The sequence below is a fragment of the Lichenostomus cassidix genome, chromosome 5 (assembly GCF_008360975.1).
Source record: "Lichenostomus cassidix isolate B80296 chromosome 5, HeHo_3.0, whole genome shotgun sequence".
Classification (NCBI taxonomy): Eukaryota; Metazoa; Chordata; class Aves; order Passeriformes; family Meliphagidae; genus Lichenostomus; species Lichenostomus cassidix.
The window spans coordinates 9221204-9242314 of record NC_139486.1 but is presented as its reverse complement, the minus strand read 5'-3'; the positions used below and the strand labels follow the sequence as shown (position 1 = coordinate 9242314).

General features: G+C 43.5%; 1 protein-coding gene and 1 long non-coding RNA gene across 2 annotated transcripts in view; both read left to right on the top strand.

The window, feature by feature from the left end:
* ASPG (asparaginase) overlaps positions 1 to 6975 on the top strand; it is a 45071-nt gene extending 38096 nt beyond the window's left edge. The window contains exons 14-16 of the mRNA XM_085061242.1: positions 4476 to 4575; positions 4896 to 4953; positions 6568 to 6975. Coding sequence (XP_084917368.1) covers positions 4476 to 4575; positions 4896 to 4953; positions 6568 to 6611 — 202 coding nt within the window. The 3' untranslated portion in view covers positions 6612 to 6975. The remainder of the gene's footprint in view (positions 1 to 4475; positions 4576 to 4895; positions 4954 to 6567) is intronic.
* Positions 6976 to 18733: 11758 nt separating this feature from the next.
* LOC146435902 (uncharacterized) lies at positions 18734 to 20512 on the top strand. The gene is made up of 2 exons (XR_014852423.1): positions 18734 to 19127; positions 19262 to 20512. It is a non-coding gene; the product is annotated as an uncharacterized LOC146435902 (long non-coding RNA).
* Positions 20513 to 21111: the final 599 nt, after the last annotated feature.

Below are 21111 nucleotides of genomic sequence, written 5' to 3'. Positions count from 1 at the left end.
AGAGGGCCTGGCATAGTCACTTCTACCCAAGTGGACTTTTCCCACAGAGTGTTATTCAGATACCCAGAAGTTATTAAATCTGAGGTGCTGGTGTTTGTCCTGTTGCCAAAATGTCTCTGATACTTCTGCAGTGTCCTCAGATGACCTTACTGATACACTCATTTTTCCAGTGTGCTCTGGCTCAGTTCTCTGTCCTCTCTCTTATTTTAAGCCCCTCTTTGCAAGCACCTTCATGGCAGTCAGCATGTCCAGGTCAAGCAGCTTATAGAACTAGCTGTTTATTACTTCTCCCCTCTGTCTGATTTGAACTATTTTCCTACATTTCTTCTATCTTGTAATGTGCTTTAAGCTGCCATTTTTACCAGTCTGAATTTGTCACCAAGGAAATGTCAAGTTCTTGGGGTTTAGAAGGATGAAGTTGCTTGCTTTCTGATAAGCTCTGTGTTCATGCACTTAGCTAACTTAACTTTTCTCCCCATGCAGTTCTCTCGGAACTAAACTGTAAGCATGTTTTCCCTCTTTGCTACCTACCAATCCTCAAACAGACTGTTACAAAAGACCATGAATAGTGATTTTTGTGTTCTAATACTTTCTCCTCAGCCTCCTTCTGTTCAGACTCATGATTTTAGAATAGAGTAGAATAGAATAGTTCGGTTGGACAATTATGGAGATAAAATAAAAATAAATGTGTTTCTTTGGCATTGCTGATGTTTGAGAGCAAAAGGAATACCAGCCAGAACTGAGAGTTAGACAGTATCAGTGGGAACTCTTGTGTAGGAAGTGGAGGAGCACATAGTTATTAAATCTTTCATGGTTTCATTTGCTGGTGTCTTTTTTTTTAAGTGAGAGGTGTTAGTCTGGTTTTAGAATCACTTTGTTGATGTTTGGTATCTGGTTCAAGGCTTTGTTTCGAAATGAGATCTCAGTATTAGTAATCTTTTAAAAATGTTAGAATATCTTCTTGTATTGCATTAGTACTGTCATCTGTCTGAAAAACCAAACCATGATGAGATAAATTGGGACACTCAGACTTATTCTGAAAGCTTGTGGAGTTGGTAAACAGTTGATTTGTGTTTGTTTTTTTAAAGGAAAGAGGCTTGTATAGAATTGTACTTCAAGTCTGTACTTCACAAAAATAAACAGGGACATAAAGCCAAAACAGCTTTCTCTTTAATATTCTTAGATTTCATAAAATGATAGTATATGTTGTGGTATGATATACAAGGATGCAGCCTTTCAAAATCAACACCTTTCAGAATAAGATGCCTTTTCAATTTGACATAAACAGGGGGTAGGGCTAGGGAAGGAAGGATAAATACGCCTCTGCGGGAATTAGGACCAAGCTTCTACTGCCTGCTGTCTTTCAAAGAAGTCTGTCTGTCTCAACAAGCTTAAGAACATCATTCCCAAATGTGTTCAGAATAGAGCAAACCATGCCTTGTTCTGGACTTCTTTTTTTTGGAGTATCTTCATCTTAAAAAAAAGAAGAAGAAAGAAATTTTTTCTCTTCTGCAAGGGTGATGACACACCTGAAACAAAAAAAGAAAGTTTTTCCTCATCACTTTATACAGACACTGAAAAAGGAGAATAACTGATAAAGCACAGCTTTGTGTCCCTGGTAAAGATGAATTCCTAGTACATGAGGAGGCAGGAGGGAACCCCAAGGTGTCATTTCACTGTACATTTTACTTCTCAGATCTACAACTGCATTGGCCCTTGTCCATTTAAACCCTCTGACACCTGACAAGCTTCACTCCTGGTTCCCTGACAGAGCACCCCTTAAACTGCAGCTTGATGTTGGTGTGATGGGAGACACAGAGAACAAAATTGCTCTATCACTGTTCTTGATATCTTAACCTCTGTCATCATCATGGCTACATTAGCTGTGCTGAAACTGTGACCTGGATAAGTAATTTTTTCTGAATGCAAGAGTACTGATGAGATGCCTGGAATTATCTGCTGTCACAGGTATCAGGAGAGTTTAGTAAAATGTGTTATGTGGTTCTTTATCAACAAAGCAGACTTTAAACATCCTGGTAAGTGTACATTGAAGCTATCTTTATTCCATTTCATGATATAAAAGTGATGGACTCGCTGCTTAGAGGTTGCACTTGTAGCAGGAATCGCTGGCATAAATATCTTTAAGACAAATACAGAGCAGTGGTCCCTATCCTGTAAATTGAGAGGTTCTATGTATATATTTGAATATATGAAATACATCTACTGTGTATAAAGGAAATCCAGATGTGTATGGCTTGACAATGGAAATCTGGAATTGGAGAAAATGTTTTGTGATGCTCTTGATGATAATCAATTTAGTAAATAGTAGATATCTTCTGTTTAGAGTGGTATCTAAATTTTCTCACACACTGCATCACATTTTGTTATCTGGGTCACAGTCCCCAGAGAATAAAGTTCTCACTTGATCAGTAAATGGCTGCCGCAAAATTGAAGATACATCTGTGTATCTGGATAGCTCTAATGTCACAGAAAGAGACCACTTCACAGTTTTGACCTCTGCAGTGAGGGTTAAATTGCTCTTCCGAATAGGTGCTGTTAGGCAGTTAATTTTCAAGTGCAGCAGTCCTTGTTTGTTGTTTACAGAGATGTAGCTCAGTTGCCCTGGGTATGTAGGTTGGTAATATTTCTGAAAGTCTTTGACCAGAGTGGTTTCTGTTTTGCACGTGGCTGACTGAGGAGATTGTGTTTGGCAAATACAGTGCTTTCCTGTCCAGTGTTGGTGATGCTCATAACTCTCTAGGCAGGCTTTTTGTTTGCTCCTTAACCTGTGACCTTACAGCATTAACAGCAAGAGACTAGTCTTTGTAAGTAAAGATAATTCATGTGTTTCAGAAGTGGCTGCTAAGCAATTTCTTTGCTTTACTAATGCTTACACTTTTTCGTTAGTAATGCTCACTTCTTTCCCAGAGTTTCCTTACCAACCTCCCACTGAGTTTCCTGTTGGACCTCCTTTGCCTTCCTCTGTTTCCTTATTGCTTCTGAGGGTCTGAGGGGCCTTTTTTTTTTTTTTTTGTGATGGTAGTTTTCATTAATGATTTATGGATCCATTCCTTCACGATGCCAGACTGAAGCACTGTTAAACCTCTCAGCACCCACTACCACTTCCCTGTCCCCAAAAGGCCTCCACTCTAGGTCACCTGGGGGTTGCATGGAGGAACACAGAGACCATTTGCTTTCCCTTTTCATGCCCAGCCTCTGGGACTGCTGCAATTAGAGACTTCCACTCCCCTGAAAACATATTTTCAGGTACTTAAGCGATTTAATCAACAACAGAAGTGATTTTGACCTAGCAGAGATATGAATGTTGCAGCCCTGCTTTCATGGTTTCTTCCATGAGTTTACCTGACTGCCCCTTGCATCTCTGAGCCTTCTCCACTCTTCACCAGGACTGCCTGGCTTGGTCAGCACAGCCAGGAGCTCATCACCATCTCCCATCACTGCTGCCAGCATAGTGCCTGTCACCCACAGCAAGCTCTAAGCTTAATAATGTTGAGGAGGGTTCCCCCTCTCTTAATGAGATTCAACCTCACTTGATGATTATCAGCAGGGTTCTGCTGAAACAATCTGTAAGCTCACAGCAAGCTCAGGTCTGAAGCCTCACAGATGCTGTTATCCTGGAAAGACTGAAGGTTGACCTCCCAGCCTTCCCATCAGTTCAGGCTTGGTAGAGACTGGCATCATTTTGCATATGTAGAGGCTCTTAGCCCTTTCACCAAAATGAGAGTTAAAAATTAACCTTAAGTATTATAGATGGGACTACCAGCAGATGTGCAAAGAAATAGTCTGCTGTGCATTTCTCTGAAAGCTTTAACTCATTTATTTGTAGAGGATTCATTCTGATCCTTTCTATTGCTTGTTACATGTGGCAGAAAGAGGTCATCTTTGAAGAGCTTTTTTCTTTTTTGCTTGCTGCCCATTTAAATCCTACGAATTGTTTTGTGAAACTCAAATATAGCTGTTACTGTCCAAATGATATCATATAAATGTATTTAATGTCATAACTACTGGTAGCAAACACAGTTATCCAAATGTGTGATGGGGGTTTCTTAGTGGTTTTAAGTCCTGCGGGTTGCTGGCACATCTGCTTGTGCTCTCAGCTGCATCTTGATTTAGCCATTGCCCTCCCCCCAACTCATTTCATGAGATAAATATTGTGTTGTGAAATATGAAACTGCATGACTTTTTTTCCCCTTTGGTCATAGTCACACCCACTATGTGAAACTAGCCTGTTGTAAGTACTTATAGCACAGCCCTATTAATTTAAGGAACTGATTCATCAAGCTGTGTTGCTTGCTCAGCTATTCAAAGCTGTTGTAATAGTGTTCCTTACCTCTACTCTGGCAGCCATGCAGAGCCTGGTTCAGCCTTTGCCTGCTGAGCTCATTGACAGGACCCAGGAGCTCACTGAAATTAACTGACAGTTCCAGAACCAATATTATTTGTTCTTTTTCCAGCCTTACAGCTAAAGGTGATATGGATGGGCTGGTTGCCTGGTACCTGGCTGGTGCAGACCTGGAGCAAACTGGTTATGATGGCAGGAATCCCCTACAAGTAGTAAGTGTCCATACAGCTGTGCTCCCTTGGTGTGCTAGCTGAGTGAATAATAACACATGCTCTTGGATAATATTATCTGGGGAAAATATATGTTGCATAGTGGATTATAAACTGGATTAGAATTTGTTACAAACTCCAACTGGTGCTGTTATAAAGTATTAAATAGCTGGAGCGAGAATTTTCCCATCTGTGTCAGAGGAATTAACATTTAAATTGGATTTTAATTTTTTTTTTGGTAACATATTCTTAATTCCCACAAGTGACTCTTTGCATGTCCTGGTGCAGAGGATGGCAGGATTTATTCATGTTTCTGCTTACAGGCAGAGGCTACAGGACAGAAGGAGGTTCTTGACTTCCTTAGACAAAAGCATAAAAAAGGTAAGATCTCGCTCTCAAGTGCTGGAGTTCTGGAATGCATGGATCAGCACAAATATGAAGAGGGATCTTATATTTAAGCCCTAGTTCACCCTGGGACATCTGGGCTCATCTGTGGTCCCTGTCTTGGTTTCTGATTTGACTCTGAGGTCTTTAATCCTTCTTTGTAGAGTGGGGCTAATGTTTATTACTCTTTCTGCCTGAACCTGGAAGTGCTTTTTTTGTGCATTCCACAGTGTCATTCTGAACTTGGTTGGAAATGTAAAAGCTACTAAAATAAAACCACTGAGGGCAACAGTGTGATGTTCCATTGGCCTGTTGCAATAAATTGCTCCTCTGTCTTGCCTGCATTGGAGAGGAAATGCCTTTTACCAAGCAGGTTGGCCAGGCCAGGCTGTCAGGGTGCTCTGCCCCCAGCACAGGAGCATTCCCTCCCCCAGGACAGATGTGTGGCCACCAGAGCCAGTCAGGAGGAGCCACTGTGCCACCTGCAGCATTTCCACCTTCCCTCTCCATCTTTGATGGAGCATTGTACACCAGCTCATCTTCTGGTGTGACACAGTCAGCCACCATGGGAAACGTGTCCCGGATTCACCACAGACTGATGCTGGTTGTACTCCACATGTGGGCTGCAGAAAGCTCTGTCACAGAGAGCTCTGCCCAGGGGCCGCTCCTGCTCTGGGCACAGGACAGGGCAGTGCCACAGCCTCCCTCTTCCTCAGGTTGCAGATGCAGCTGCCTGCCTGTCCCTGACACAAATCCTGTCTGTCCTGCCATCATCCAAGGGGTGTTTCCCAGGCCACGTGCATGTGAGGCATGTGTGCACCTCGTGTTCAGAGCATCAGATCTGACAAGCCTCTCTATAGGGAACTTGTTCGGGCATTTGACCTTCTGCAGTGCTGTGCTGTAACTAGAAGCATTTAAAACACTCGCCTTCCATTTCTCAGAGCTCTCTTCTGATGCAATACATTGTTGATTTAGATTTCTCCAATACATTGGCAAGTCTAATCCCAATTTAAATATTGGGAGGAGATGATCTCCTTTATTTATTAATATTAGCACAAAATGCAATTAAAGGTTTTGGCTGCATCGATGGTTATCTAGCCACTTTCGTGTCCCATTTGAAAGATGTTAGTGGGGACTGCAGTTGGAATTTTTGACTCACTCTATAGTGGTTTAAATTAATGAAGGACACAATCAGGCAGGATTTTTTGCTTTCCTTTAAAGTTTTGTGGTTTTCTTTGGTTTTACCTGATATAGAAGGATTAGATACAATCACAGTCTTGAGCATTTAAATGGAAGTTTTCCAGCTATCAGGATGCCAATGCGAAAATACTTTTAGTATATGAGTTACGCTGCAAAGGGATTTCCATTTTCATTGAAATAGGTCTGCAAAAATCACTTTTCTCTTGTAAGTGGGAAGTGAATGTGTTAAATCCTCAACTCTTCCATGGATCACCCCATAATTCCTTTGGACTGAGCCACCAGTAGTGTAGGCGGTCTGAAGGAAGTCTTCAGCACTGCCTGAGAACTGGCTTGGCAGGCTACAGGGTAATCTGTTCTCAGGAAGGGTTTGGGTACTGCCTCGTTCTAAACATCTATTTTATCTTTTGCCAGGGGCTGTAGAAGATGGTCACTCCTCATCAGGAATACCAGCTTGAAACGTTCATGGTGTTAAGCCATTGTGGGAGGAAAAGAGGAAAGGAACAATGGTAGTGCTGCTTGGGGCATACAGGAAAGCTACAGCTTAGAAAGATTCTTTATTTAGGATCACACTGATTGTCTAAAAATCATTTGCTGCCTTTATTTTTTAATAGAAATTCTTTTAAACAAGTGAGGCTGGAATGGATGGCTGTTCCTGTTGCAAGTTCTGTTTTTAAAGAGGCCTTTTGAATGTTCTTATGTTAAATTACTGAAGCCAGTATTGCAGGCATAGCAAATGGAAATGCTGTGGTAAATTCATACCAAGAAAAAGCAGTGATTGTGCATTTCTGGGTTTCAGCTAATAAAATCTCTGAGGAACAATGTTGATTTCACTTTGTCTGTTTTTTTGCAATGACTTTTATCACTTCAGTTGCAATTACAGCAATTGCGAGTGTCAGTGCAAACAATTGAATCAGTCATGGGCATCTGCCTGCAGTTGTGTACTAATCTTCACCAATGTGTCACTATAAACCCTCACTTGAAACGAGTAGGAGGAAGATGCCATAAAGCATGTTTGTGGGACTGCTGGAGTGAATTGATTGTTTTGTTTCTAATAGCATCTTTCCCACATCCTGACCGGAATATAATCAAGATTGCTACACGCTGGACACATAATTCTTTGGACTGTAAATGGGATTTCAGTATTAACAGACCCCAAGTTTAAAGTCCCAACACTTTCAGACTAAAGAAAGAAGGCAATATGTATCTTTACAGCTGTCTCTGCCCTAGAATATGTAAACGTAGGGAATACTTCAGGCAAATGCATATATTGGAGAGAGCAACTTTTAATTTCACCTACAGCTTCTGCAGTAATCTGTGTGGATTTTCTATCTGCTGCATCTGAAGGGAATCTTTGAAGTGCAGATAGTTTTTCCTTTTTCCTCTTTATACTACTCAACCTTCCCACAGCTATTCTTATCATGGAGAAAAGCTGCAAGGACTACTTGCTAAGCCTGCTAGTATTAAAACATTCCCAAGGTATACTGCATGTTAGATTACACTAAAACAAGGGAACTATGCATGTAGTCTGAGAAAATGCTGTATATACTTCAGTTAAAAACAAAACCATAACAATGAGTTATGTGAAAAGTAGTGCATATCTTCTCTATGGTCACAAAAAATACAATTATGCTGTCTCATTATTAAATAATTGATATTATATAGCAATGAACATGCTTTAGATTGAATAAAATTAATACAGTATTAAGTAAATGAGATCTAACATCAAAAATCAGGCATCAAATTTGACATATTTTTTTATGTCTTATCTGGAAATACATAAAGGCGATGATGTGGCCAAGTAATGTTTGTGAAAACTTTTAGGATCAGGAGTTAAATCATGTACAGACTCTTCTTCCTGAGGTGCTCAGAACTATTATCTTAACTCTTTCCTCATCAATAGTCTAAGTGTTGATGCACTGAACCAGGCAATCCTTGATAAACTTCTCTAAAAGTGACTTTCTTGGCATTGAAATATTTTCTATTTTTTAATTATTCTCAGATGCCATCATTTGTTCACAATAGCATCCATTCTTTTTTTCTGTACCAAAAGGACTAACTGCAGCACAGACAGAAGCATCAATATTTTCCTCATACTTTTCAATAAAAGCTCATCTGATCTACAGAAAACTTTCTAAACAATAACTTCTTACATTTCTAAAATACAGTATCCATCCAAAGTACAAAACATACTTTTGAACAAAGAACTATATTCTGGTGTGAATTACTGAAATAATAGTTCTCAACAATAAAACTGAAGGAGAGGGAAGAAAACAACCAACCATTTTGGTCCTGCAAATAAACCAGGAAAAGACACTAAGTACAACATTTTGAGATGTGATCCAGTAGGAAGACTTTCAGTTAGAAGTCCATAAAGCTAAAATTAAATGGTTTGGGTAATTTTACAGTAAGAATATAGCAGTATTAGCTTCTTTCTGACAAATCTACACAGCAATAGGTATGCTATTAATATGTCATGTTGCCTAAGAGTGTTCCTGCAACTCTCTAAAAATATTATTTGCCTTATAAATAGACCAGTGTGTTTTAATGGCAGACATATGAATGCAAATTTAATGTTTATCTGAGGAAGAGCTGGATCTCTTTTATATATGTCAAAATTTCAACTGTTAACAGTCTACAAGTGTTAAAGGGTGCTGTGGCAAGAATCACCCAACCATGGCCAGAAACTTCAGGTCTTGACTCAACTGTTGGAGATGAACTTCAGTAACACTTTGGAGATCCTGTGTTGTCTTGTTCATCTACTACACCCTTTGCTTCATGCTGGTGATCTAATAATCATAATTATACTCTCTGTGATAACTCCCAGTCTTATGATGAATCTATTTGTGTGTAGTAACCCTTAAGTTTTGCATAGTTATTGCTGAAAAGTAAAATCTAAATATTAGTAGGGAATAAAATTGTTCCTATTTGTTTCTACCTATTTGTTTCAGTTGCTGTAAGCAGCAAATTGTCTTTCATTAGTTAAAGTATGCTAGACATCCCAGAGGCAGCTTAATTTTTTTAAACATCCTAATATTTCTCCTTCAGATCATTCTTGAAAAGATCCAATACACTTTTTTTTTATCAAGTAATCTTCTGCTCAGTAAAGGCTTGCAGATTAAGCAGCCATACAGGGCCATTGGTAATGCAAATACACTTATTTCATTCCCAGGAAATAACTTGGGTCCATTTCATAACTTCTCAAACAGCTTCAGCTCCAGTCACACATGATGTCCACATACCTTTCCATAGCTACATCCAACAGCAGTTTGGGAGACCTAGCAGCACATACTAGGAGGATCATCTGCAGATGGTATTTTATACACAGTACACATTGAAATGACATGGTGGAAGCTGGATAAAGTTACTTTTGGTTTGTGGGGGGTTGGTTTTGGGGGGTTTGGTGTTGGGTGGGTTTTTTTTTTTGTGCAGAATAGATTGTGGTATTTTTTAATATCAGTTTTTAATTGGAGCATGGAGTGTCATTTTAGTTTCTGCTAGGAAACTAGTGGCAGTGGCTCCCATTCTTTTCCAGCCTCAGTCCAACAATGCAAGTGGTCAGGCTGTGGTTTTCTTTGCCCTGCAGAATCACCACTGGTCAAATGCTGCGCTAGGGAAGTGCACAAGCTCCCAGCCTGCACCTGTGAGTGTCAGAGAGGTTCCTGCAGGTCTGGCACCATCCTGTTGCACACAGTTTCAGCAGTGACTACAGAACAGCATAAAGGCATAATCAATAATGAGAGACTTTTAACCTCTGCACAAATGTTGGACTTATTTCCAGTGCTGAATGTTTTTAGTTGCAGTGATGTTCTGGGAATGAATGCTGGTGCTGGAACCTCTGCTGCCTCTCCACAGAGGAGACGCTATGAATGCCTCTTCTAAAAGTCAAACATTACATCAATTCTACAGCTTTCTTCACTTGAAAGACAACACCCAGCTTCCACTTTGTTTCTTTTTCCTAATGATCCAGCTAATACTGCCAAGGGATAGGGACTACTTGGCCTATGTCAGCACTTCTCTTAACACTGCAGAAAGCAGAGATTTGCACAACTAACATGTCCAAGTTCCTGTCTGATTTGAGCTACAGCTTTTCTTTCCTGAATGCAACCACTTTCTTTTTCACTGATGGCTGAAAATAATAAGTTTCTGTTTGAAGATTCTTTTATAAAACTTTTGTCATGGAAGGGCACTCCTAATTATTTGAAAAATCAGTATGTGCTTGCTCTCCTATTGCATGTTGTGGTGATAAACTGTTCACATCTGGCAAGGCTGGCTGACCCCCTGACAGACAGACTGTATATGATCAGTACTTGCTGAATTAAATCATGTTCAGCGAGGCTTCAGTATCTGCTCTGTCTTCTTAAATAGCTAAATATCTCCAGTTCTGCAAGTCTTAACTTAGAATTACTATACTGTAGCATGTCTCAGTTGTCTCATACAAGGATTTTGCTGTTCAGCAGTGAGTGATAATGAAATCTGTCATCTGGAACTAAACCGCTCCTTGAATCAGAGTTTCTTTATTTGCAGTCGGCTGAATGGTGTGATCTACTGGGATTCGTCCAAAAAGGTTGTGATCTAGTTGGAAGATTCCTCCATTTTTTAAGGCTTGTTCAAGTCATGAGATGAGTAGGGAGAGAAATTCCCTTGTGCATAGAAGACCAAGTGAGCACAGTTCCACTTACACACAAAGCATTAATGGACCCAAAGGGTGATCAAATGCAGCCACAGGGGTGATTCCCTTCTCCAGGTACCTATGCTGATCCCTCCAAAGCACCTATTACAGCAGTCAAGAAACAAAATGCTTTCAGTTCCCAGCAACACTATTTGTTAGATCACCGAGATAAACCTGAAGTAATCGTATGGTGGGTGAAAACAAGACATTTATAAAGAACTGATCAAATGTGCACAGCATATGTTATCAGAAGCACTGATGATATGTTTGTGTCTCTTCCAAGTGGACTCTATCAGCAGTATAATAATCTTCTACACTAGTAAGACTAGTCTTTCCATGATTCTTTAACAATGTTTTATGACACAGTGGTGTTTGATTGCATGTTTGGAACAGCACTTTAATTTTAGTGACTCTTTCAGAAAAGCTACTGATGTAGAAAGCTTATAAGATATGTAAAGTACTCTACTGAACCATACAAATGAATCTGTGGGACTCAAATGTTGCCATCTTAGATAGTCCATGAGTCAGAATAAAATCTGGTACTACCAGATTTATTATTTTGCAAAGTGTCTATCTGAAAATTACCTTAGAGACTTCATTATACATACATTTGTTTACCTGTGATCAGAAGAATGGGAAGAGGCAGAAGCCTGAGTCTCAAAAGTGTAGCTGAGACAAGAATCCTGAATCATGGCAGCAAAATGCCTACTGTGAACCACACTAAACAGCACTGCTTAACGTGGCTCCACTGGGAAGAGCCGATTCAAATTTCAGGGTCAAGGGATTTGGTCCTTGATGCCCAAATCTGCTGCTGATGTACCAGGAGGTTCTAACAAGTGAGCCCACGCTCCTCACAGGCTGGCAGGGCAGAGGCAGTGCCCCTTTCCCCCTCAGCCAGCCCTGCCAGGGCTCTCCTGTTGGGACACGCTCAGCTGGTGCATATCTTGCGCACTCCCACTGGCGTTTTGAGCTTCACACCAGCACCTCCCTCCCACTCCAGGATGCTGCACATCACAGGGAATCCATGGGAAGGTGCCAACCAACAACATCCTGCAGCTTTGCTCCACAGCCTCCTCCGTGCGCAGGCACTGCCAGGCTCGGCACTGCGCGACCTGCTGCATGGCACGTTGCACAACGAGGCAGGAAAAGGCTGAGATATCAGTCCTTGTCTTGCAGCAGCACTAAATACCACAGCAATAAATAACCACTCTCTCAAGCCACACTATTCCTCACATCTCCTCAGCTTCCACATGGGATCAGAAGAATGGTGGCCAGGGGAGATACTGCCTGGCCAAAGCTGCCTGCTAAGTATCCTCTGCAGCACTTCTGAGTACAGATAAGCCTCATTATTACATGTTTATGTGAACAATTAATGTGTTTCTCCTCTAGTGCCACTGCTGTAGATCCCATTAGGCTCTTGTGCTTGCTGTTCGACAGTCCCAAATCCTGGTTTTAAGGGCTTAAAAGTGAAATTAGATGAGACTCCATACAGTAAAAGGTGCTAAGAAAGGGGCAAGAGAATGACAATTATGTTTGTTTACGTGAGCTGATTATTTCTACATGAAAGGATTAATTATTAGCATAGAAGGGAAATGACAATCCTGGCAATTCAGTAGAAGGGTCACGTATAGCAAAGAAAAGAATTACAGGGTGAGGAAAAAGGGATCATAATGGCAATCTTTTGCTGTGAGATATGGAGTTATCACAATTAGAACAGACAGTTGTCAATTAATCCTGTCACATGCAAGAAACTGCTGCACTGGGGAGATTCTCTGATGCTGATTGTCTGTGCAAGAACAATTACATTTGCGTCTTCCAGGGGGTGTGGCTTCCTTCCTGGATATGTTTTGTTGTGGATCTTTGTGACCAGGGCCCAGTAAAATTGGGATTTCAATGCATCAAATTCTTTCTGTGGCACATCTGAATTTCTGATTCCCACCAAAGGGTCAGACTGGGATGACACATTCCAGCAGCCTTGAGGCATCCAGCAAAGATCTCTGCTGAATCCTGTAGAGCTCCAGGGCTTCAGGGCAAAGACAACCAGCCTGTTATCTCTACTGTCTGACTAAAGTGTGATGTGAAATAAGTCAGTTTATTTACTTGGACCACTTCGACCAAGATCTCTGCCCACAACTATGTCACCATTCACCGCTGTTGTTTGGAAAGTTCTATATTCAAGGACATAAAACCAGAAATATGAGATGTTGCTAAAAATTACCTTGCTATGTCAGTGCAAAGTCACACTCTGACTCTGTATCTTCAATAGCTTGAACCAGCAAATACTTAGGAGATCTCGATGGATGGTCAAATAATTAGTAATTACTTCCTTTCTCATGGCTTTATGGAATGGGACATGTAACCCTGCCAACTCTGACAAAACAGCTCGTTGGTGAACATGAAAAATCAAGTTGCTACAAGGTTTCTGATGGCTATCACAATCAAGCATTGCAATAAATTATAAAGTTATTGAAGCAGACTTAATGCACTGCAGGTAATCTTAAATATTAATCGCTTGGCTGAAATGTTCAGAAAAAGCGAGCGATTTCAAGTGTTAGCTTCAGAGTCTAGCCTGAAACTTCATGGTAGAGTAAAAGGTGGCCAGCATTTAATGAAAGTCAGCTCTTCTTGTGTTCTATAGAGTCAAGCATCTGGGAAGTGAGGCATTCAAAATGTCAAAATTGTGTTCACTGGCTATTTAATTTGTATTTTTATTTCAAATTACAAAAAAAAAGTGTGAGAGAGAGAGAGAAAGGAGAATTGATTGTGAGGAGATAAAAAACTAACCATGAAACCAAATTTTCCTGAAATTTGAAATACTACAGGGACTGTTTATCCAGAGTTGATTGCAAAAGAGGACTTAGTGGATTCATTTCTCATGCACACATCTCTGTGTCCAGTTCTGGGCTCCTCAGTACAAGACAGACAAGGAGTTACTGCAGAGGGTCCAGCAGAGGCCACAAAGATGCTTAGAGGACTGGAGCATCTCTGTTATGAGGAGACTGAGGGAGCTGGGCCTGTTTAGTCCAGAGACAACTCAGAGGAGATGTCATTAATCCCTATCAATGCCTCAAAGATGGGTGTCAGAGGATGGTGTCAGACTCTCTTCAGTGGTGTCCAGCAACAGGACGAGGGAAAAAGGCCATAAACTAAAACACAGGAAGTTTCACCTCAACATGAGGAAGAACTTTATGTTGAGGGTGGCAGAGCACTGGAACAGAGGTCCCTTCCAACCCTGACTACTGTGATTATGTGATCTCCAAACTGTCATCTTAATGCACTGCTGGGGCTTCTGAACTTACAGTGTGAAGTTATGGCAAAGGACAATCTACATCAGGGCTGCAGAAGCACCTCCTTGTTGTCTGCAATGTGCTTTTCCTAATGTTTTTAGGGCCAGAGTTGAAGCTTCTCCTTACTGTCAAGGTCTCAATGCAGAGATGGATGCATCTCCCAGGACACATCTGCTTGGCAGCTCACACACCATCTCTGCAGCACAAGCACTGGTCTTCACACATTTTTCTTTTTGCAGCGGCACAGGAAATTGTACCCACTGAACCAGCCTGGAAGAGGGCAAATCCTTGAGGTCTCCTTATTCTAGACTTGTTATTAAAAGAACTGACATGTTGAACAATTAAACTGAAAATCTAAAATAGAAACCAGAAAATTTGTAATCCACTACTTGCTATTGTGCTACTGAATACAAACAGAGCTTGACTTGAAAAAATTCTCCCAAAAAGGAAAAAACTACATTAATTTGCATAATGGAATTTACACAGTTAGCTTCTGGAACAAACAAGATGTTAAGTCAGAACAAGGAAAATGGTGAAGCAGTATTACACATTAAATTGGTATGTAACCTCTGTAGTGCTCAGGCACATTGAACTGTATGTTTACATAAAGCACCTGAGATACAAATCCCTCTCCTACTAAATTGGTAATTTTGGATTAAATAAAAATTTTTTGCACGCAATAGTGGCATTTCCAATAAAATGTGAATTCTTGGCCTCATAAGAAGCTGTTAGCCATCTTTTAATTTCTAGCACTTCTTTATTAATCTACCTACTGAATGGCAAAACCACAGCCTTTCTAGAAGTTCTTGGTTGGAAAAACATCCCACCTCATCCATTTATTTATATATCACTTCATGTTATTTAGGCAATAATCTCAAAAGGCTTCCTATTTATGAGGAAGCATTAAGCCATCTCTCAGGGTGTTTATTACTGCAAATCAGGTTACTATCAAGCTATTATTAAGCTCACATGTGACATATAGTGGGCTGCTGTATTGACAAATGAGTTTAAACCAACTAAAGTAAACATGAAGTTGCCCCATCACTGTTTGCTATGAACATATGGAATGCTGATTTCCCAGGCTGGGAGAAAATCCACTTGCAGAGATTTTTTTTTGTTTTCTGTTTACCAGGCCCAAGAATATTAAAAGTACTTTACAGGACATGTCAGACTCTGGGTCTTTCTTCAAGAAACTTCCAACCTAATTTTAGGTGAGCATTAACAAACTAGAATACCAAATCAGTCAGGAAATAATGAGGAATTTAAAAATGATAAGCAGAGAAATGGTTAAGCTCCGTGTCCATGCTTAGGTTGCTGGCTGGATTTAAGTCTAGAACTGACAGATAAAACATGTTGTCATAGAAGGAATAGTACTTTGGGTTGTCCTATGCCCTTCCACGACATTACCTGTGCAAAAAGGAACTAGCAGAAAAGTATGGGGAGCTTTTGCCAAAGAAGCGTGGGGATATTGATTGGCAATAATGATAGCACATCTTAGTCACTTTTTATAACTTCATTTTTTTCAAAGCAGTACCTCCCTGAAATATAGTCATTACCAGAGTGTTCATGATCTTCCATATTCTGCCATGCAAACAGCACAGCCTTTTATGTCCTCCCACAAGCTTACCCTTCATCTTCACTTCCTCCCAGCCCAGCTGTCTCCTATAACCACCCCTGGCATTATGTCTCCTTTTGTGCTGTATTTGGTTTCCCCTTCGAAGAAAACTCTGTACAAGGTGCTCAAGCCATCATGTTCCACGTTACAGTGTGCTGCTCCTCCAGGTTTTAGGAGTGTTGGTGCAAACAGAGAGCTCTTGGCACCCAGTGTGATGGGGCCATGCTGGGGGTACCATAGTCCCTTTCACTAGGGTTGTGCTGATATAAACAGTACTTAGTTTACCCATCAATAGAAACAAAGGACTAATTACCTAATTTCTATTCCTTCTAATGCTCCTCAGTCCCCCCGCATACAATTTCAGAACCAATTATATTAACACTTCAATTACTTTCCATACTTTCACAGAGGAAGGACAATACATTGCTCATCCCTTGCCTAGTGCTGTCTGTCCATTTCCACTGTTGGGCACCTCTGCTCTTTTACCTTTCAAAGCCTTTAGCCTGTTCTCTGAGACTCTGCTGAGTGAACGCAGGAAGCAGGATGTTAGCTTTCTTACTTTCATAATTGAGGGTATATGGGTGAGAAACAGAACTTACTAAATACTTACATAATTAAATGAAAGGCATGTTTACCCATTCACAGTAAAACCACCAACACTTATTAAAAAGTAGTCTGAAGCAGAAGATGGTTCATCCTGCCTAAACCTCATACAGGTTCTGGGACCTCAGAGAACCCTGGCTGCCTCAGGCAGGTCCCCACTTAGTGCTCAGAGTCCTTTAAGAGCCATCTGCCATGTGTGTCTGACCCAGGACCAGAACAGCGATGGGATCGCTGGGGATTATATATCTCACCAGTGCAGCAGCAGGTTCTGACTGGTTTGGCTGGAAAGGACTCTTGAACCCAGTTAGTATGGGCAGTCAGGTTATTATTTAGCTGGGTGGTATTGTGGAGCTGTGGGTGTGGGTGTGAGTCTGTGTTTGTCAGAGGCAGGCGAGAGTTGTTAGAGTAGTTAGTGAAGGATTAGATATAAAATACAGCCCATGCAGTCATGCTGCACATGCTGTACACATCACTGGCAGGAGTGGACAACCTAGAACACTGTGTCATAGCACAAATGCCTCTTCTTACAGGGTGTAAATAGCAGTCCTGCTTCCACAGATTTCTATGGATGCCAAGGACAGAGGTCTCCTTTGAGTGAACTCACAAATAATGCACCCTCCTCTATCCAAGGCAAGCAAATATCCTTTTGGGAGAATGAGAAGGTCCAGAAACCCCCTATGACTTGGGCTATCTGGAAAAAGGCACAGAATTAAGTTCTGGGCTTGAATGTGAGAGGGAAGAGCAGAAGAGCAGGAGCTGGCTTTACCGAAGCAGACTAAAACGCCTCCAGCCTAGATCCAGGGAGCTTCCTCAGCATGAAGTTTGCATAGGTTCCTAGAGCAACCTGTTCTGGTTCCAGCACTCCGGCTTCTGGTGCAGCACCACGTTCACACGAGCCATGCACAGCCACAAGGGCTTCTCCCTGCTCTGCTGCTGCTCTGGGATGCCTCCTGTACGGGCATTTCCTCTGGGACTGCTTGAGTCTCCTACATATTTTTAAAGGGCCAAAGATCATAGGATCTGGAACACCAAAACTCATACACAGCACTCAGTTCTTTAAACATTCAAAGCACTATATAAACATTAGTGAAGCCTCATAAGATGAGGTAGGTAAGCATTATCTCCCTCTCAAGGTGTGGTGAAGCGACTTGGCTGAGGCCGGAGGCTGAGTCACTAGCAGAGCCAGGTTTACCATCCCCATCTTTTTGAAATGGTGTCTCCTGGGCTGGCTGGCGAGAGCAGCATGTGGTCAGGCAGGGCAGGCAGCCTGGCACCACCAACAACCAGCATCCCCACTGCCACCAAGGGGAAGCCGACTGTGGCATTACCATAATCCCCACCCTAAGGTTGCAGGGCGTGAGGGCCTTTCAGCTCACCCCAACAACACGGCTCGGAAACCTCCGTGAATTAAATTTCATTGCTAGTCTGGCAAAGTTCCTCCCTGTCGGCTGCCCAACACCTCTGAGCATCAGGACCTTCTTCATGTTTCTCAGTCCTTGCCTTTCTGAAACCAAGGTCGGGAACACTGAGGAGCAGAAAGCGACCTGGAAAGGCCAGTGCTCCCCAGCGGTGGCTCCTCAGGGCACCTGAGGGAACAGCAGCAGTGCTGCAGGGACACTGAGGGAAGATGGGGCAAACCCAGGCACTCATACACAGCAGGTGGCTTCTCATGTCATTTCTAAAAAAACCCCTGAAACTACACACAAGAGAACTAATCTGGCAACAAACACTTCTGAAGTAGAAATGGGTACCCTTCAGGAAGGCTGGGCAGCACATGGCAACGCTGCCAGCTCGCCCAGGGATGTCGGAGGGCTTTTGCAGATTGCCTTTGAGTCTCAGGCAATCCTGGCCGGCGGGGAAAGAGGAGAAGCCCGGCTGTGAATCCCGGGGATGGCAGGCGGGAGAGCAGAGCTCGGGCCTACCGGGGAGCCGGCCGGGCGGGAAGCAACCACGCTCGCCAGGCGCGACGCCACAAGCTCGGAGCCCGGGCCAGGCCGGGCGTTCACACTGCGGCGGTGAAATCCCCCGGAGAACGTGACGTGCCGGTTTAAGGGCTTTTTTGTTTTGTTTTGTTGTTTTGTTTTTCAGGGCTGCCAGCCAGGCGAGGAGGGCCGGGAGGGTGCGAGGGCAGGCAGCTCGTCAGCGGCAGCGCCTGTCGGGAGGGCGCAGGGTGGAGTCTCTTACTCACCCCGCGGAGCCACCTCCAGCTTCGGCGAAACCTGTCGAGCAGTTTCCCCCGGTGGCAGGGCGGAGGGCAGGAGGGCGGCGGGAGGAGAGAGGGAGGGAGGAAACGCGCCGCCTCGGAACAGGTTTGTCCTTCTCTACCTGCTGACGTTCGGCCGCCCCAGATGATGGCTGGAAACAAAACCGCCCCGTCAGTGCGAAGGCAGCCTGGAAAAACTGGTCGTGTGAGGGGCGAGGGCAGCATTCCTGGCCGCCGCGCAGGGGACGGCTCATCACCGCGAGCTACCGCGGGGGTATAAAAGGGCCCCGCACGGCCAGGCGCGGCAGAGGGGCGGCCGCGGCACAGGGGTGGCGGGGAGCGGCAGCGGGAGCACGGCCCGGGCTGCCGCCGAGCTGCGGCCCCGCAGGAGAATGGCTCTTTTTGTTCCGTTTTGTTCTTTTTAAACTTTTTTTAAAAATCGGGTTGGTGGTTTTTTTTGTTTGTTTTCTTTTTCTTTGTTTTTCTTTTTTTTTTGTTGTTTTTCTTCTTTCCGCTATGTAAAGAGCGCGCGTTGCCGTCAAGCTCTCCCAGCCGCCGCGCCAGGCCGGGGATGCTCGCGGGACGGTGGCCTCAGTAAGTGGCGGCGCTGAGCGAGGAGTGCGGGGCGGGCGTGCGGGGCCGGGCCGGGCGCTGTCCCCGGGCACTGTCGCTGTCCCCGGGCACTGTCGCCGCCCGCCCGCCAGTCCCGTGTGTTCTCTCATCCCCAGGTCCGCCGCGTTGAAAGGAAGAGCCCAGCCCGGGGCAGGAGCGGGCGGGAAGCGCGCCCCCGGCCCGCTGCGCTCCCCGCGGACCCTCAGCCTCCTTGGTGCAGTGGTTCTTAACAGTTCAACAGTTCTCTAGCATAATTGTGAAATGTTTAGGACCACTTGACCAGCGAGGCGCGGGCATCGGCCGGCAGCGGCGGAGACGTGCAGCGGCGGAGCGGGGAGCCGCCGGGCCGGGCCGGGAGGAGGAGCCGGAGGCACGGCCGCGGGCAGAGCCAGGCCGGGGAGCGGCTCGGCCCGGCCAGCCCCGCAGCACCCGGGCCAGCCCCGCAGCACCTTGGCCAGCCCCGCAGCACCCGGGCCAGCCCCGCAGCACCCGGGCCAGCCCCGCAGCACCTTGGCCAGCCCCGCAGCACCCGGGCCAGCCCAGCACCACCGCGCGTCCCGCTCCAGGGAAAGAGCAGAGTCAGAGCAAGTGCTTTAAAAAAAAAAAAAAGTTATTGCGTGTCCTGTGGCAGCCGAGGAGTTTAATAACTTGAAAGGAACAGGTAGGATAAATCCTGCTGCTGCTGCAGCTGCTGTCAACTGGCTATGCTAGAGGCAGGGTGATACACTTACTGCATAACCATCTGTTCTCTCCTTTATCTGCACCATACACTCAGAGGCACAGATTAAACAAAAAAATCAGATTGACTCTCTAGGCTGCATTCTTCAGGGGCTTCCCACCTTTCCACTGATAATAATATGCAAGATGTATTTAGTGATAGCACTTTATTTGAGTGCCTTTTTACTTAGGGCAGTGTAGCCTTTGTCTTGTGCTGTTTTATACTGTGTTTTCCACATGTACACTTACTGCAGGCAGCTAAAGGACTATCTGGACTTTCTGTCCTAACTTTGTTGAATTACTTCAGAGGATGTCTGCTTTTAGGACTGTGGCATTGATGGCCTGGCTTAAAGGTCTGTGGACTTAATCAGAGCGACCTTAGTGAAAATGCTCGATCTTTCAAAATACGGCTCAAGAATTTAGATTTTTTTTTTTTAAGAGGAGGGGGAAAAGGTCTGAAAATTACAATTCTGCTAACAATTTCTTTTTCTTACAGAAGTGTAGCTTTGTAAATGAGAGGTTCTTCCTACTTTGTGCTCATTCTTCTCACCCATATCCCAAGTATCAAACTGAAACTAGAAATGTAATGGGTTTCCTTTTTCTTTTTCATAACTTGTGTTCAAATAAAAAAGGCAGACTAATTAATAATATTGAATTTTACTGCTTTAAATTTGACCAAGAAGACTTAGTGAGCCTGCCTATGTGTATGCTTTAAACCTTTAAACGTAACAATTTGTATACATGTATTCTACCATCACTTCTGTGGAATTCTGTTTGCTCCAAAAATGTGCCATCTGGCATGAACGCAAGGTGCACGAGTCAATTTGCAGGGGATTTTGCCCTCACTGAAGTCATGAAGAGTTCTGATGTCTGCAGTCAAGCTGTGATCTCCAGAAGAAGAGCTTCGAGTCCTAGATGGAAATACGTGAAGAGTAGGCAAGGCTGATACGTAAAAATGCTTCTTGGGGACAGCTGAGGAAAAGCACAATTTTTACCTGCTGCTGTAACTCAGAACAAGTTAGGCAAGGTTAATTACAGCATAATAGGGTTTAATTTAGCTGGGAATTAGGGTATGGTGGCTGCTAGCAGTGTTTCTCAAACTGCAAGGCTGGCCTCCTTAGGCAAGCTTACACAAGCCCAAGGCAAATGGAAAAACACACTTTGTCTGGGACTTGGCAAATGTAAAACCCCCACATCTATTAATGATGAATCCTCATTTGCTAAGGAAAAGATTGAAATGCTCTCCCAA